This window comes from Furipterus horrens, unplaced genomic scaffold (assembly GCF_987537825.1).
Source record: "Furipterus horrens unplaced genomic scaffold, mFurHor1.1.pri manual_scaffold_7, whole genome shotgun sequence".
Classification (NCBI taxonomy): Eukaryota; Metazoa; Chordata; class Mammalia; order Chiroptera; family Furipteridae; genus Furipterus; species Furipterus horrens.
In genome coordinates this window covers 39006482-39023356 of record NW_028327177.1, presented here as the reverse complement: position 1 = coordinate 39023356, position 16875 = coordinate 39006482, and the positions used below count along the sequence as shown (strand labels likewise).

Genomic DNA, 16875 nt, shown 5'->3' with positions numbered 1-16875 from the left:
GGGTTATAGATTTTTTTTGGTAATAATTTTATTTAAATATAATTCACACACTATATAATTCACCCATTTAAAATGTACAATTCATGGTTTTTTACTATAGTCACAAAGTTACCATTACCACAATCAATTTTAGAACATTTTATCATCCAGAAAAGAAATTCAGTCCTTAGCTATCACCCACCAGTCCTCTTATACCTCCAGTCTTAAGCAAATACTGATCTACTTTCTATCTATAGATTTACTTATTCTAGACATTTCATACAAATGGGATCATGTAATATCTGTCTTTTGTGTCTGGCTTCTTTAGCTTAACATAATGTTTCCAGGTATTAGTACTTCATTCCTTTTTATTGCCAAATAGCATTCCATTGAATGGGTATAACACATTTTATTATTCATTCACCAATTGATGGACATTTGAGTTGTTTTCACTTTTTGGCTGTTGTGAATAATGCTGGACACCCATGTATAAATTTTTGTATGGACATATGTTTCATTTCTGTTGATTATATACCTAAGAGCGGAATTGTTGGTAATTCTATGTTTAAAATTTGAGGGATTTCCAGACTGTTTTTCACAACAGCTGCATCACTGGTACATTCTCATCAGTAGTGGATGAGAGCTCTGATTTCTCTACATCTTCACCACACGTTGTAGATTTTTAAAACCTCAAATGCAGAATTTTTTCTTCTCATCTCTTACAAAAAGAGAGATCAGAATCTTTGCCAGTAGCCCAGAATTAACCTGCTTGATCAGAACTTTATTGGTATATTGCCTTAAAATTGAATACCAGTGAACATTGAGGATTAAGAATAGGCGTTTGTTAGGGAGAGTACAACAAAATGAATGATGATCCCCAAACTCTGCTGCTTAGGAGAGCACAGATGATCTCTCTTTTTAAAAAGCAAGTGAGCAGAATCTCCCAAAGTTTGAAAAATGTGTTTACCCTTTGTCCCACTAATTTTACTTCTAGATATGTAGCCTAAAAAATAATAATCATATGACAAATAATTTTCTTATAAAGATAATCACCTAAGTATTATTTATAAATGAAAAATTTGGAGACAACCTACATTTCCTACAGTTTGGGAATGGTTACCTAAAGTGCAGTATTCAAGGAATAAAATAAGGCTATTAAAAATAATGTTTTAGGCCACAGCTAGTGTGATTCAGTGCAGCATAATTCCTACAAACTGAAAGGTCACTGGTTAATTCCTGGTTGGGGCACATGCCTGGGTTGCAGATTCAGTCCCATGTCAAGGCACATCAGAAGGCATCTGATCGATGTTTCTCTCTCACATCGATGTTTCTCTCCCTCTCTTTCTCCCTCCCTTCCCCTCTCTCTAAAATCAAAATCAAAATTAAAATTAAAATTAAAAATATTTTAGAAGAATACAAAATGATATGGAATAATGTTTACAAAGAATATTAAATAACAAAAGCATTGTTTAAAACTGAATGCACAGTATGATCATATATTAAAGATATGCATAAGAAGACTAGAAGGGAATAATTCTATAATGGTTATTTTGAGGAAATAAGGTTATGGATTACATTAATTTTTTACAAAGAATATATACAACTGTTAAAATAAAAGAAATTAAAATAAAATATTGGCTATCATTAGAAAGGTACCCTTGAAAGCTACATGAACCCTTTCACATCATGAAAACACACTAGATATGATTTTCTAAATACTCTGGAGCCCGAGAAAGGTAAAACACTCCAAAATACCCCAAAACTCAGGGGACCCATACCTTTTGATCTGCCTCACGAAAGATGATAGGCAATAGGCACCTTATGTGGGGAGCTAGATAATCATACAATTCACCAAAATATTTCATTTTTCTATGAAATGTAAGTCTTTTGGTAAATAAGCATGAAGTTATACAATAACCCATATTAATTAACTTACAGACCATTTACTATTATAAGACATTTTATTTTTAGTATGTTGATTGTAACTATACTAACGTCTCACAATGTATATTTCCTGAGTCATCTATTAAACTATAATATTATCCTATTTGTTCATTAAGAATTCAAGAGGATATAAAAAGTTTTTCCACTAAAACAACCTCCCTACCGTACATGCTCCCACAAATAAAAACCATGGTACCATTTTTTTGAAAATCTCTCAGGCTAGAATAATCATTTATGATTCAGCTCCATTAGGATGTAACATTCAAAAGGATGTGTCAATTATTGGTGGTACAGATCACTGGCAGGTTAAGCTTGCGTGTCTAATGCAGCACATCTTGGTTCCTGAACCCCCACCAGCATGGTCAGCTTGTGCAGGAACACACTGCCAACATATTGCAGAGCAAGATAGAAAATGCATGCCCTGGAACTTATTAAAGAAACTGCCAAGTGAATTCTCAATTTCTTCAAGATTATAAGGTTATCCAATGTATTTGGGGAGACTCTTCTACATCAACACATTTTTGCTTCTTAAAAAAAGTTTATTTATTGTTTTTCTATTTCAGTTGTCCCTCAACACATTTCAATGGCCTACAATTTTATGAGCATTTGAATTTGAAATTTCAGGGGTTTTGTTATGAATAACACCAAATATTGAGTGCATAACAATATATAATTACAGCAAAGAAAACAGAATGTATAACTTTGTGAGACTGTGAAGGGCTCTCCCAGAAGAGATCTTTGTATTAACTTGAATTTCTGATATCTCTGTGTCAACATAAAGACTTTCTTTCTTTTCTAGCCATGGAATGTCTTACCCAATTTCAGGCTTAGTGAAGACATATAAAGCAAAGGATTATAATGTGGATCACCCATTGGTGGTAAAATCATAATAAATTCTTTAATTAAATCTTATGTGCCTTGCAATTGCTCTAAGTGTATTTGTCAATTCTTGATTTCTTGGAGTACAGGGTAAAGCGATTTAATATCTAGAACATACAGATTGAAGACCAGCTTGCCCAGTCGGTCACCATGTTTTCTTTCTCCGCAGCCCCATGGCCTCTCTGTGGTGCTCACCTCCCCAGCTGTGTTCACTTTCACAGCACAGATGTTTCCTGAGCGGCACCTGGAGACCGCAGAAATATTGGGTATGCACCATTACTCATAATTCTGTGACCAACAGAGGTGGAGCATTTCCTGGGGTTGCTTCTGAAGATAAACCATAAAAAATAATACTAAAAAAAATGTTGCTTTGAGAAAGTTTAATAATAACTTGTCACTGACCTGCTCCAAGTCCCATCTAGCACTAAAATTCTTTAATTGTATGTTTCTAATTAACAATGAAATTGAATCAAATATTGCTTAAGTTTGGAATAATCATATTTTCAGTTTTCATCTCCAAGGAAAGTGAAACTTCATATATTACAAATGTCAGAAATGGCTTTTAGTGTGTTTAATAGGTAATAAAGTGAATTTAATTCCCAATTGTAGAGTCTAAACAACTAGAAACCTTCCAAAAAGATCACAAAAGAAGAATTTATTGCTGATTTGTAGAATAAGTAATGTCTACAATAAGATACCAACAGTGCCTTTTGAATCTTACAAGAAATAAAATACATTCAGGATAGCTTAGTTAAGTAAAATTTTGGTGTTTTTCTAAAGAATTCTTTTAAGTAATGAGTATTTTGTTTAAACTTTGCAAACACCTCATTCCCCTACTTGTGTTTAGGATAGGAAGGGGAAGTCTAAAAAGAAAGCTTCATTATGCTCCCCTAGCACCAGCCGTTGGAGAGACTATTTCCAAGAAGGTAGGAAAGACCACATATATCCCTCCGCGGGACCGCTTCACTATAGCTTCTCTCCAACTCTTCTCTGACACGCTGACATTTGTGCTTTTGCCAAGTTCCAGGTGCTTTGCTGGGAATGTTCACAAAAGAAATCCAGGGCAGAGAAGTGGTGCTCGGGGCATGGTTTTCCAGCACATGCTGTCGGAAATGTGGTGTCAGTTTTACCAAGAATCTTGTGTCCCTTTTCCCTTTTATTTATTTTTTTTTTTTAATTTTTTTATTTTGGTTTTTCAATTACAGTTGTCCCCTTTTCCCCCAATTTCTCTCCCCCACCCAACCCACCCCCTCTCCCACAATCATATCCCTCCCCGTTGTCCATGTCCATGAGTCTTTCATACAGGCTCTTATTAAACCCTTCCCTTACTTATCCCCCTTCTCTCCCTCTCCCCTCCCCCCTATTGACTGTTATTCTGCTCTTTGTTCTATTTAGTTCCTTTGTTTGTGTTGTTCTTTAGTTTCCTGTATTAGGTGATATCATATGGTATTTTTCTTTCTTTGCCTGGCTTATTTCACTAAGCATAATTCTCTCTAGTTCCATACACGTTGTTGCAAATGGCAGGAGTTCCTTCTTTCTTTCTGCTACATAGTATTCCATTGTGTAAATGTACCACAGTTTTTTGATCCACTCATCTACAGATGGGCACTTAGGTTGTTTCCAGCACTTAGCTATTGTAAACAGTGCTGCAATGAACATAGGGGTGCATAAGTTCTTTTGAATTGGGGTTTCAAGATTCTTCGGGTATAATCCTAGTAGTGGAGTCATTGGTTCAAAAGGCAGTTCCATTTTTAATCTTTTGAGGTAATTCCATACTGTTCTCCATAGTGGCTGCACCAGTCTGCATTCCCACCAACAGTGCAGTAGGGTTCCCGTTTCTCCACATCCTCGCCAGCACTTGTTGCTTGTTGATTTGTTGATGATGGCCATTCTGACTGGTGTAAAATGGTATCTCATTGTGGTTTTTATTTGCATCTCTCTGATGGCTAGTGATGCTGAGCATTTTTTCATGTGTCTATGTCCTCTTCGGAGAAGTGTTTGTTCAGGTCCCTTGCCCATTTTTTAATTGGGTTGTTTGTTTTCTTGATGTTTAGTCGTATCAGCTCTTTATATATTTTGGAAATCAGTCCCCTGTCTGTGATGTCATTGGCAAATATGTTTTCCCATATGGTTGGTTTCCTTTTCATCTTGCTGATGTTTTCTTTTGCTGAGCAGAAACTCTTCAGTTTGATGTAATCCCATTTATTTATTTTTTTCTTTATTTCTCTTGCTTTAGGAGATGTATCCGTGAAGAGATTGTTACGTGAGATATCTGATATTTTCTTGCCTATGTTTTCCTCTAGGACTTTTATGGTGTCACGGCTTACATTTAAGTCTTTGACCTTTTCCCTTTTAGATGAGAGATGCTGTTCAGCCATTTGTTGGGACTCAGATGCCTTTGTTAATATGCAAACAGTGTAAATAGGAAGGGGCCCAAATAGTAGGCTAAGTGGTTAATAAATAGGAAAATCGTAGAAAACTTGCAGCTAACATTCCAGACAACCAACCAAATATTTGAGAAAGCAATTTCTCTGTTAGATAAAACCCAGCAGGAAGAACCCACCAATTCTTCCTTCTCACATCAAAAATTTTGTTTAATATTATTCTACACTTATGCATTAATATTTTAATTCCCTAAGTACTCTTAGATTTTCTTAGCTTTCTACCAATGTATTCTCTTTCTTTGCCCTCCTTTTTCTCTAAAACACTTCTTAAGAGAACCAGATGTTTTGATGGTATGTTTTATGACAACAATCCAAGAAAATAAAAATCTCATAACACCTGTACAGTGTGTCACCTCTCCACCTACTCCACATTTTAGCTGCACTGTGTAATATAGACTGGTCTTGTCAGGCAAGGTCTATGTTCCATCCAGCTGCTCTACCAACCAGCCCCATGTCTGGTTCTATTTATCCTTGTCCTGGATTACTAAAACAGTTCCCACTGTCCTAGAAGAGAGAGGTTAAAACTGATTTAATCATGTGCTTCAGTATGCAGGTGAAATGTACATTCTAGTCTCCTTTTGAACAACACAGTGAAAGTGGACTTAGATGATAGCATGGGCCATTTGGGGTAATAACTAATGTTACATTTCATTTGTAAGGTGCTTCACTTCTGGGCAGTGAAGGTGTTCAACTAGAATAGGTGGGGTCAAGGGTGCTAAAGTTTTGGGATCAGTGCCCTTCACCTGGGGACTTTCACTGCTACCTTTCCTGAGGGCTGAACCCCTGGCTCTTCCAGATTGATGTATGTATAGTTTTGTGTATTAATTATTAATTATGTCCAAATTCCACTCTTTCAAATCTCCAACCCTTGGCAACCTTCTCCCCTTTCACTAACATCATAATCATCTACATATTAAAAACTATTTTCTGAGAGTCTCCATGTTCTTGGTTCTACCTGATTAGTTCTGTAATATTTATTTAGAGGAACCTGCTTTGCCCCTTGGTAACAAAGTCCAAAATAAAAACTTTTCTAGCTATAGAGAGGAAATCCCTCCTTCCCTGGTCACACATAATCCATTTTTGTCATCTTCTTCCTTTTTTGGCAGGTAATGTTGGAGCTTTTGTACTTATATATATCCTTGTTTCACAAAGTGTTTTTGCAAAGGGTTTGTCTTTTCCTTAGACGTTGCTGTGAGAAAAGGCATTGAACATGTAAAACCTCTAGATGTCAGCAAATTCCAAGCCTTGAAAGTTACATAAACTGTTTTCTGCTACAAATGCTCCTTCTTCCTCATCTAAACACCAGCCTTCTTTCTTGGTCTCCTTCCTGTGCCTCTTTTCTTGGCTCTGTTCCTTGTTGTCCCACCCCACAAAGGGTGAGTAGCCCATTAGAAAGGTGAGAGCCAGGTTAGCCGCCCCAGTGACTTCTCTGCACTGGCCTGGCCCATCTTCTGTGCGGCTGCCCGCTGGGCCAGCCTCCAGGTGGAGACACATTGGTGCCCTTGTGCTCCGTGTCAGGGAGCCAGCAGTAGGTCATATATCAGCTATCGTGTGACTGAATTACACCTAGGGCCAGCTTCCTCCTTTCTGTCTACAGTCAGCACTTTGTGTCTTCTAGGAGCCGACACCCGCACTGCCAGGATTGCAGATGCTGGGCTTGTTTTAGCGGACACACTCCGGAAACTCTTATTTGAACTGGATGTGGACGATGGCCTCACTGCCATTGGTTACTCCAAGGTCAATATCCCTGCATTAGTGAAAGGAACACTGCCCCAGGTAAGAGATGCAGTGCATTCTCACTCCCTTCTAGAAGCTTCAGGAAAGACATAGTCCACTTACTTGACTGGGGGAGATGAAGACCCAGGGGTCCTCCACAGGCTCTGAGGTCTCCTCCACAGCAGAGGGCAGCTCTCTCCTTCCCCAGAAGAATGGGGCCAAGTCTCCCTCACCTTTATATTCTTCTGTAAAACTGTGGCATAGGTGAAAATTTTATAATGTAACTGGAAGGAGCCTTTATAAAATTTCAAGGCAAAAACAAACATATTTATATTTAGGTATGGCAAAATTTCCCTTTTCTCCATTTCTCCTCTTTTTAGAGTCCCCTATAAAACTATATGAAGCTGCTACAAAAGAGCCACTAATACTATTTTCCTTTATAAAGAATTACAGATTTCTACAATTTTGTGAAGAATAGACATAGCCTTTAAGACTACTACAAAATCACTTTTTAACATATTTGGGAGATTATATATTTTATGCATATACATATAAAATATATAATATACATATCTGTGTTACTTTGGGTCTTATTTCACTTACTTAAAACTGAACTGCCATCCTTTATTTAGTAGAAGAACCATAAGAGATGTAGAGTTTCCCCTCCCAAGGTTCTCATGAAGAGAGTTTGTTCCCCATTGGCCTCTCTCCCATTTAGAATCAGATACCCTTGTGCTATATCATCAGATCCTAACAGGTCAAGTCAAAACTTTAAAATAGGGAGCTAGAGCCATTAATGCTCAGTTTGTGGACCAGACCATACTCACCATACTAAGTGCTCACTTAGTCCTCCTGTCCAAAATGGGAAAGACAAGACCACTTGAGCATTATGAGGACCTGAAGATAAGGCATGTCTGCCCAAAGGTATTCCTGCATCTATTCCTGAAGCTAGAAAAGAGTTACCAGCTGGAATAGCCACTCACACAGCGTCCTGCTCATTCCACTTCCATTAAGCAGGGGCCTCACACTAGCTTCTTCCCCACTTAGCAAATGCTTAGAATGTTGAAAACCTCAGCTCACGTAAGATAATATTTGTATGGGCCCACTCATGTCCACAGGAGCCAAGGAAGTAACAGCAATGAACAAAGCAATTTAAGGCAGTCGCAACTGGTGGGGACTTTGGTGAACTGGAAAGCACATGGCTTATTTCATTGGGTAAGCCTCTTTTCAGTTACAATATATTATCTTCAAGTAGAAATTCAGATCTCAGTGTTGGTAGAATGTTCCATTTTCAAACAAAATCCACAATCTGGATATTTATGTTGAATTCCCTCATTTTCCAATGTACAAACCATACTGGCCCATGGGTCATCAGTTTCCCTGATTTAGACTGAGAACCAGTGGACTTTATTGCATCTAAAAATATAAATGAATGAGAAAAAGAGGAGTCTCAAAGTGTAGCAAAGATCCTAGGCTTACTCAGAAACTTTCAGTCCTAACCAACAAGTCCAAGGGACTAAATGGCCAAAAAATATGACCATCCCAATTATTCTATCCAAATCTACTAGACTATAAGTTCCAAGAAGGCTGGAACCTGTCTGTTTTGGTCATCCATCCTCTGTTGCATCTAGCATGGGCTAGTAAACATGTTAAATGATGGCATACCTGTAGTCCTCTCCTCCTAAACCTGTTAGGTGAGCTTAATGGCTGAATGGTGGTAACATTTTGAGAAGTTTTCTTAGATTTAATAGGACTCAACCAATAACAAGGAACCATAAAAGCCTGTCCAGAGACACCAGAGGCCAAATGGTCATCACGATTTTTATGTAGCTCTGGCTCTTATAATATGGTCCCAATGATAGTGTCCTTCTGCAAGGGGTCCTCTGAAAAGTTCTGCTTAAATATCCCAGGAAAGTGTTCAGGAATATGTCAATCACAAATGGTATCCATGATTTTCGGATGAAACTGTATGATATTTCTGGCCATTTAATTGCTGGTGGCAATGCATCTTCCAGCCATCAGGATACATTGACAAGTGTTTACTGTTTTAATTCTGTTATGCTCAGACTTCCACTTTCAGAAGCTGTTCCAGATTAACGCTTGAGATTGTCTACTAAAATAGCAGGTTAATTAGGTATCATTCTGAATGCCTCAGTGTACTTGTCATACTGGGAAAGACCGATAGCAAAACCTTAATTAGACAAAACTAATTTGTTTCACAAAAGATGCAAGATAAATGGAATCTTTGGAATACAAATCATGTTCATAAAGTAGGATTCCCTCAGGCTGCATTTATAAATCAGCCCCAACATGTATGCTGCCTTTTTTCTTTTGATAATGTTAGAAACAAGTTAATTTGAATTAACTGTCACATTTGGAGTCAATGTCATATATATGATATATATATAGAGAGAGAGAGAGACAGAAAGATATATAGATATAGATGGATGTATATATATCGTCGTCGTCGGCAGCCGTCCGTCTCGAGAGACGATGGTGTAGCTTCTTAAGTGTCTATCTGCACCGCCGAGAATGGCTGTGCAGTCCGACACGGGAGTGACACGGCATCTGTCTCCTCCCGTGTTGAATTGACATCTTGCGATGACGCTGGAGTGTCCTCTCCAGTGGAGCTGAAGCTACAGAGCCTGGGCAGGGTGATATGGAGGGTCTGCTGTTGCCCATGCAGCAGACCCCCCCTCTCTTCGCAGCTGAAGGATCCAAGGGAAAGACGGAGTCGATACAGCTTGGCTTCAGGTGCGCCGCAGGAGTTGCCGGTGTTGACTACAACGTCAAACCGCCTTAGGGACTCCGGCTCCGGATTTTCTGTCGGGGTTTACTCCCTTAGCCTTTCCCCAGAAGAGGTATGCCGCAAGGCAGCGGAGGTTTTTTGGAGTCAGAGTTTTCCTTCTCTGATGTACCCTGACTGGAAGATCGAACCAGCGACACTTAGCTCGCAGGCCGACGCTCAATCCACTGAGCTAAACCAGCCAGGGCGTGGATGTATATATATATGGAGAGAGATATAGATAAAGACGTATATTCATAGGACTTTAGAAGGAATCTTAGAAATAAGCTTGTCTTGCAAATGAAGAATCACTATGGGTCTGTGTTTGGCAACAGTAAACATTATACAGAAATGCTATGGCGACTTCAGACTTTTACACACATGGCACACTAATCTTCACTTATTAGTATCTGTAGGATTTAAGGTAGTGAATGGGGATATACTTATTCCTGGAAAAAAAAAAAAAGGTTATTTCATGTAGTCAACATTTGATAAAGCTTCTTTTATGTTCAGAAATGAGGGATTGGTTTTCTCTGGAAGGAACAACCAGGTCAGTATTCTTGACCAAACACCATACTGGCAGCGCAAATAGCGGTCCTGTGTGCAGAGGCTTCCAACGGCCGTAGCAAGGGGAGCGGGGAAGAATAAATTAATCTTCCAGGATGGATTTCTGAAACCTCTGGAAAGAAACATTTACATTTCAAATCAAAACATTTCATTACTGAGGAGAGCTGTCTACCAAAATGAGTACTTCCACTCCTTGGCAGGCAGACCAGCTGAAATGTTATTTTATGAATGTGCTAAAAGTAGTAGTCTGGATTTATTTATTTCAGTGCCCATGTTAATCAGTTGTCCTTCGGTCTTACACATTTATAAATAATAGCACATTGCAGAACACATCTTAATTCTAAGAGTTTAGCTTTTATTGCCATGGCATCAATGGTATGTGTGAGGATATATCACAAACTTTACGTTCTTGCCCCTGTTAACCAGTCGTTGGGAGTTAGAAATCTAAAAGAGAAATTCAGTTCAGCTTGGCCTGAAGTACTTCTGAAAGTCCTGAACTACGTCAACAAAGATGAACAGTATTATTTTAAGGACCTTTTTCTCATTCAATAAGACTCCATTACCAACAGAATAATGGGACAGCAGTCTTCGGCTATAGCAAATGCTAAACTTCAGTTCTTGACTCTGCCACAAAGGTACACATAGGTCACCATGAACAAATGTCTGCCTTGCTGTGGGTTTTCAAAATTCTTTAGAGTCTCTAAAAGATTAGCTGGGATGTAAAATTGTACCTTGGCTTTATCCATACTTGTCAGCATTGTTCCCCATACTTCTCACATCTGTCCATCTGTTTTTTTTTTTAAGATTTATTATTTTAATTGTGGTAAAATACACCTAACAAAATTAATTACTTCAACCATTTTTAAATATACAATTTAATGCCATTAAGTATATTTACAATCTTGTCCTACCATTACCATTGTCCATTTCCAGAACTATTTAATCATCTGAAATAGAAGTTCTGTTCTATTGTTTAATGGTAAATAATATTACCATTGTCCCCTTTCTCCCCTTTCCCCATCCCCTGGTAACCTCTATTTTACTTTCTGTCTTTATGAATTTGCCTGTTCTAGGTACTTCATGTAAGTGGACTTATACAATATCTGTCTTATTGTTTTTGCCCTATTTCACTTAGCATAATGCCTTCAATGTTTTAGAATTCCATTCCTTTTTATGGCTGACTAATATCCCATTGTGTGTCTATACTGTTTTTTGCTTATCCATTTATCCGCAGATAGATGCTTCAGTTGATTCCACCTCTAGGCTATTGTGAATAGTGCTGCTAAGAACATTGGTTTACAAGCATCTGTTTTAGTCCCTGATTGCAATTTATTTGGGTCTACCTAGGAAGAGAATGGTTGGATCACATGGTGATTCTATGTTAACTTTTTGAGGAACTGCTGAACTGTTTTCCACAGTGGCTGTACCATTTTACTTCCCCACCAACAATGCACAAGGGTTCCAGGCAGTTTTTCCACATCTAACACTTGTTGAACACTTGTTATTTTTCTTTTTTGATAGCCATTCTAATGGGTGAGTGGAAATTCATTGTGGTTTTGACCTGTATTTCCCTAATGCTATGATGTTGAGCATTTTTTCAGGTACTTATTAGCTATTTATATATCTCCCTTAGAGAAATGTCTATTCAAGCCCTATGCCTATTTTTGAATTGGGTTGTCTGGAGGGTTTTGTTTTGGTTTTTTTTTTTTTTATTGCAGTTGAGTTGGAGCAATCATTTATTTATTCTGAATATTAATTCCTTGTCAAATAGCTGATTTGCAAATATTTTTCCCATTCTATTACTTACCTTTTCGTTCTCTTGATAGTGTCCTTTGATGCATAAAAGTTTTTAATTTTGACAAAGTCCAGCTTATCTGTGTTTTTTTTTGTTTGTTTGGTTTTTTTTTTCCTTTTGTTGCCTGTGCTTTTGGTGTCATCCAAGAAATCATGGCCAAATCCAATGTCATGAAAATTTTCCCCTATTCTAAGAATTTTAAGGATTAGCTCTTACATTTAGGTTCATTTTGAGTTAATTCTCATATACATCTTTCCTTCTTTTCATTCTTTCTTTTACCTGACATATACTTAGTGAGGCCTTACTACATATAATTCATTGTATGGGATACAGTGAAGAGGAAAATAAAATCCTTTCCCTCTCTCATGGAGCTTACATTTCAATGAGAAAACACGGACAGTGTGTGTAATCAAATCTATAAATAAGATACAAATGAAATCTGTTCACATAATGGTAAGTAGTATGGAGGAAAACATGGGTGATTTTACACAGGACAGTGTTGAGGGAACTCCAATGAAGATGGTCAAAGAAGGCCTCTGGGCTGGAGGTGGAAGTAGCCCTGTGAAGATCTGGTAGAAGCACTCCAGGCAGAGGACAAAGACCTTGAGACAAGGTGAAGATCAGCATTGTAATGGGACTGAATGAGGATGGTGGGTCTAGGTGAGATGAATGAGTGAGAGAAGAGTTAGAGCTGGGATGAGAACCAAGGCCAGATAAGGTGGCATTAGAGGCTATGGTTTTGTTCTAATTGCAATGGGAAGTCATTGGAGAGCACTAGCAGAACAATGGTATGGTCAGATTTACACTGGGGGGAAAATCACTCTTCTGTGTGCCACATTACCTCTAGGGGGCAAAAGTGGAGCAAAAGTTGAAACATCTGTAAGACACCTTTCAAGTAGAGCAGAGGAGTGAAAGTGACTTAGACTTGGACTGCAGTGGAATGGGATATGGAAGTGGTAAGATCTGGGATTTATTTTCGTGGTTGATCTGACAGATAAGCTGATAGATTTAACATGTAGGGAAGGGAAAGAGGAATCAGGGGTGTCTCCTAGGTTTCTGCCTTAGTGACTGGGTATCATTTCTGACATAATGAAAATATGTGAATTATGACATGCCTATATCCCCCCTCCCATTGTCTTTATTAATTCAACAGATAACTGTTGAGGACCTAGTTACTGTGTGCGGAGCATTCTAGAAGGTATTGGGCATGGCTTGAACACAGTCTTATCCTCATGGATTTTCCCTCTTCCACCACTTGTGCTCCCAAACAAGTGTTAATCACAAGAAAATAGACGACGAGATCCATGAAACTGGAACCCCCCAAAGTGCTACATTTCTTAATTTTATTTAGGCCCAGAAATTTGGACACAGTCATTATAATATCTTTTAATCCCCTGTCCCAGAGGCATCAAGGAGTCACTAGGACAGAAGAATACAGGAACATAAATAGCAAAAGTGCGCGCCTAGTCGATATGGAGACGTAGGGAGACATAGGTAAATATGCTTTGCCTCCTCGCACCACAGAAAGAATTACAACTAGATCTCAAAATACATAACACCCAGAACCATCGGTAAATCAAACAGTGAAAGTCTAACAGCCAAAGATTTTAAAAAGTCCCATTCATCCAGACAGGTAGGAGGGGCAGAGAGGCACGGAGTCACCATGTGGCATGGAAAGCTGGCAGTGGCAGAACAGGTATCCCACATTTATATCTAGTGGATAAAAATCAGGAGGGATACCTTGGGAGTGAGCGATCCCAGCCACATGCCAGACCACACAGCCCAGAGTTCCAGTGCCAGGAAGATAAATCCCCATAACTTCTAGCTGTAAAAACCAGAGGGGGTTGGAGTGGTTGAAGAAACTGCCAGATTTTGCAAGAGACCCTGCTTAAAGGGTCCATATGGACTTAGGAGGAAGCATGAAGACCCCTCTGGGACTCAGCACTGGGGCACAGCTAGAAGGGCACTGGTTGCCACCAATAAGTAAAAGGACTAGAAACTTGGTGAGTGGCAGGCAAAGCTCCAGCAGCCAGGCAGTGGCATTGTCCCCTCTGTGAGTCCTCCCCCAACACAGAGCTACAAAACAATGAAACAGGTTGCCCCACCCTGACGACTACTAAGGCTCCACACCACACAATTTACAGGTCCCTTTTCTACAATAGGCCACACTGCTAAGACAGGGAGTCAAAGCAGCTCTACCTAATGCACAGACACAAACACAGGGAGGCTGCCAGATTAAGGAGACAAAGAAATATGGCTCAAATGAAAGGACAACAAAACCCCAGAAAACTAAATGAAACAGAGATAACTAACCTATCAGATGCAGAGCTCAAAACACTAGTGATCAGGATGTTCAAAGAACTCATTGAGTATGGCAACAGCATAAAAATGACCCAGCAAGAAATGAAGGTTACACTAAGTGAAATGAGGAAAAATCTACAAGGAACAAACAGTGGAGGGGATGAAGCTGGGTTTCAAATCAACAATTTTGAAAATAAGGAAGAAATAAGCATTCAACCAAAACAGCAAGAAGAAAAAATAATTTTTAAAAAAATGAGGATAGTATAAGGAGTCTCTGGGACATCTCCAAAAGTGCCAACATTCAAATCATAGGGATGCCAAAAGGAGACGAGAAAGAGCAAGAAATTGAAAATTTATTTGAAAAAATAATGAAATAAAATTTCCCTAATCTGGTGAAGAAAATAGACATACAAGTCCAGGAAGCACAGAGAATCCCAAACAAGTTGGACCCAAAGAGGACCACATCAAGACATATCATATTAAAAGACCAAAGGTTAAAGATAAAGAGAGAATCTTAAAAGCAGAAAGAAAAAAGAAGAGAGTTACCTACAAAAGAGTTCCCATAAAATTGTCAGCTGATTTCTCAAAAGAAACTTTGCAGACAAGAAGGGACTGGCAACAAGTATTCAATGTATTGAAAAGCAAAGGCCTACACCCAAGACTGGCTGGTTTGGCTCAGTGGATTGAGCGTCGGCCTGCGAGCTAAGTGTCGCTGGTTCGATCTTCCAGTCAGGGCACATCAGAGAAGGAAAACTCTGACTCCAAAAAACCTCTGCTGCCTTGCAGCATACCTCTTCAGGGGAAAGGCTAAGGGAGTAAACCCCGACAGAAAATCCGGAGCCGGAGTCCCTAAGGCGGTTTGACGTTGTAGTCAACACCGGCAACTCCTGCGGCGCACCTGAAGCCAAGCTGTATTGACTCCGTCTTTCCCTTGGACCCTTCAGCTGCGAAGAGAGGGGGGGTCTGCTGCATGGGCAACAGCAGACCCTCCATATCACCCTGCCCAGGCTCTGTAGCTTCAGCTTCACTGGAGAGGACACTCCAGCGTCATCGCAAGATGTCGATTCAACACGGGAGGAGACAGATACCGTGTCACTCCCGAGTCGGACTGCACAGCCATTCTCGGCGGTGCAGATAGACTCTTAAGAAGCTACACCATCGTCTCTCGAGACGGACGGCTGCCGACGACGACGACGACGACGACACCCAAGACTACTCTATCCAGTAAAGCTGTCATTTAGAATGGAACAGCAGATAAAGAGCTCCCCAGACAAGGTAAACCTAAAGGAGTTCATCATCACCAAGTCATTATTATATGAAATGTTAAAGGACTTATTTAAGAAAAAGAGGAAGATCAAAACTATGAACATTAAGATGACAACAAACTCACAACTATCAACAACTGAATCTTAAAAAATAAAAACAAAACAAACTAAACAAACAACCAGAACAGGAACAGAAAATCATAGGTATGGGTATCGATAGAAAGGTTATCAGCTGGGAGGAGGAAGGGGGAGAAAGGGGGAAATGGTGCAGGGATCAAGAAGCATAATTGGTAGGAACAAAATAGAAATGGGGATGTTAAGAATAATATAGGAAAGGGTGAAGCCAAAGAACTTTCTTGCATGACTCATGGTCATGAACTAAGGGGAGTGGGACTGCTGGAGAGAAGGGGGATACCAGGAGAGGGGAGGCATGGGGAAAAAGAAATTGGGACAACTATAACAACATAAATGATAAAATATACTTAAGAAAAGAAAAAATAAATAAAATTTTTTTTTAAAGAGAAGGCTTTGTGTGAAAGATGCATCACTTTGATAAACTTCTGAGTTGGGAATTAGCTAGTATGAAGCAAACAAGAAATATGACTTTTAAAGTTACAACTATTATCAAGTCATTGTTTCTTATGCCCAAGTTAATTTGCATAACCTAGTGCCTTTTACAAATTGTCTTTTTAAAGCCCTGAGTAACCCCTTTTGTTTACTATTTCAGGAAAGGGTCACCAAGCTTGCACCACGTCCTCAGTCAGAAGAGGATCTGTCTGCCCTGTTTGAAGCTTCAATGAAACTGTATTAATTTCATTTTCACCAAAAGAACTACCATTAGCTATCATAGTTCTGAAATCAGAAGTTGTTCTAGTCAGAGCTTTGTCTGTTCATCTCCACACATAAGTTATCTGTTACTGGTTTGAGTGTGATAATAAATTTATCCTGCAGAAGATTTAATAATGCTCAAAGTCAAGCTACTTCCATAATACAGGTTAGACAAACACCCACAGTGTTCAACCCTGGTTTATGCCCTAAACCCCGCAGACTGCCCCTTCTTCATACATCAAATGTGTAAAAACTCGTTTATCAAAAAAGTTAATGTACATATCATATGTCCAGTAATCCATGTCTAGAAATTTATGCTGTAGAAATACTCACATGAGTGTGTAAAGAAATACAGAAAAGATGTTTCTGGCA

At 39.0% G+C, this 16875-nt stretch overlaps 1 protein-coding gene across 3 annotated transcripts in view; it reads left to right on the top strand.

Annotated features, from left to right (window-relative positions):
• Positions 1-16495, top strand: part of ADHFE1 (alcohol dehydrogenase iron containing 1) — a 35390-nt gene extending 18895 nt beyond the window's left edge. The window contains exons 11-15 of one of the 3 annotated variants that reach the window (XR_016512381.1): positions 2723-2801; positions 2972-3068; positions 6865-7022; positions 8081-8177; positions 16403-16495. Coding sequence is in view for 1 of the 3 variants with exons in the window: in XM_090283619.1 (XP_090139745.1) it covers positions 2723-2801; positions 2972-3068; positions 6865-7022; positions 16403-16486 (418 nt within the window). In the remaining 2 variants the exon portion in view is untranslated. Of the gene's footprint in view, positions 1-2722; positions 2802-2971; positions 3069-3649; positions 3729-6864; positions 7023-8080; positions 8178-16402 lie in introns of those variants that run through there. The other 2 variants (XR_016512382.1, XM_090283619.1) reach the window with 2 other exon arrangements.
• The last annotated feature ends 380 nt before the right edge of the window (positions 16496-16875 follow it).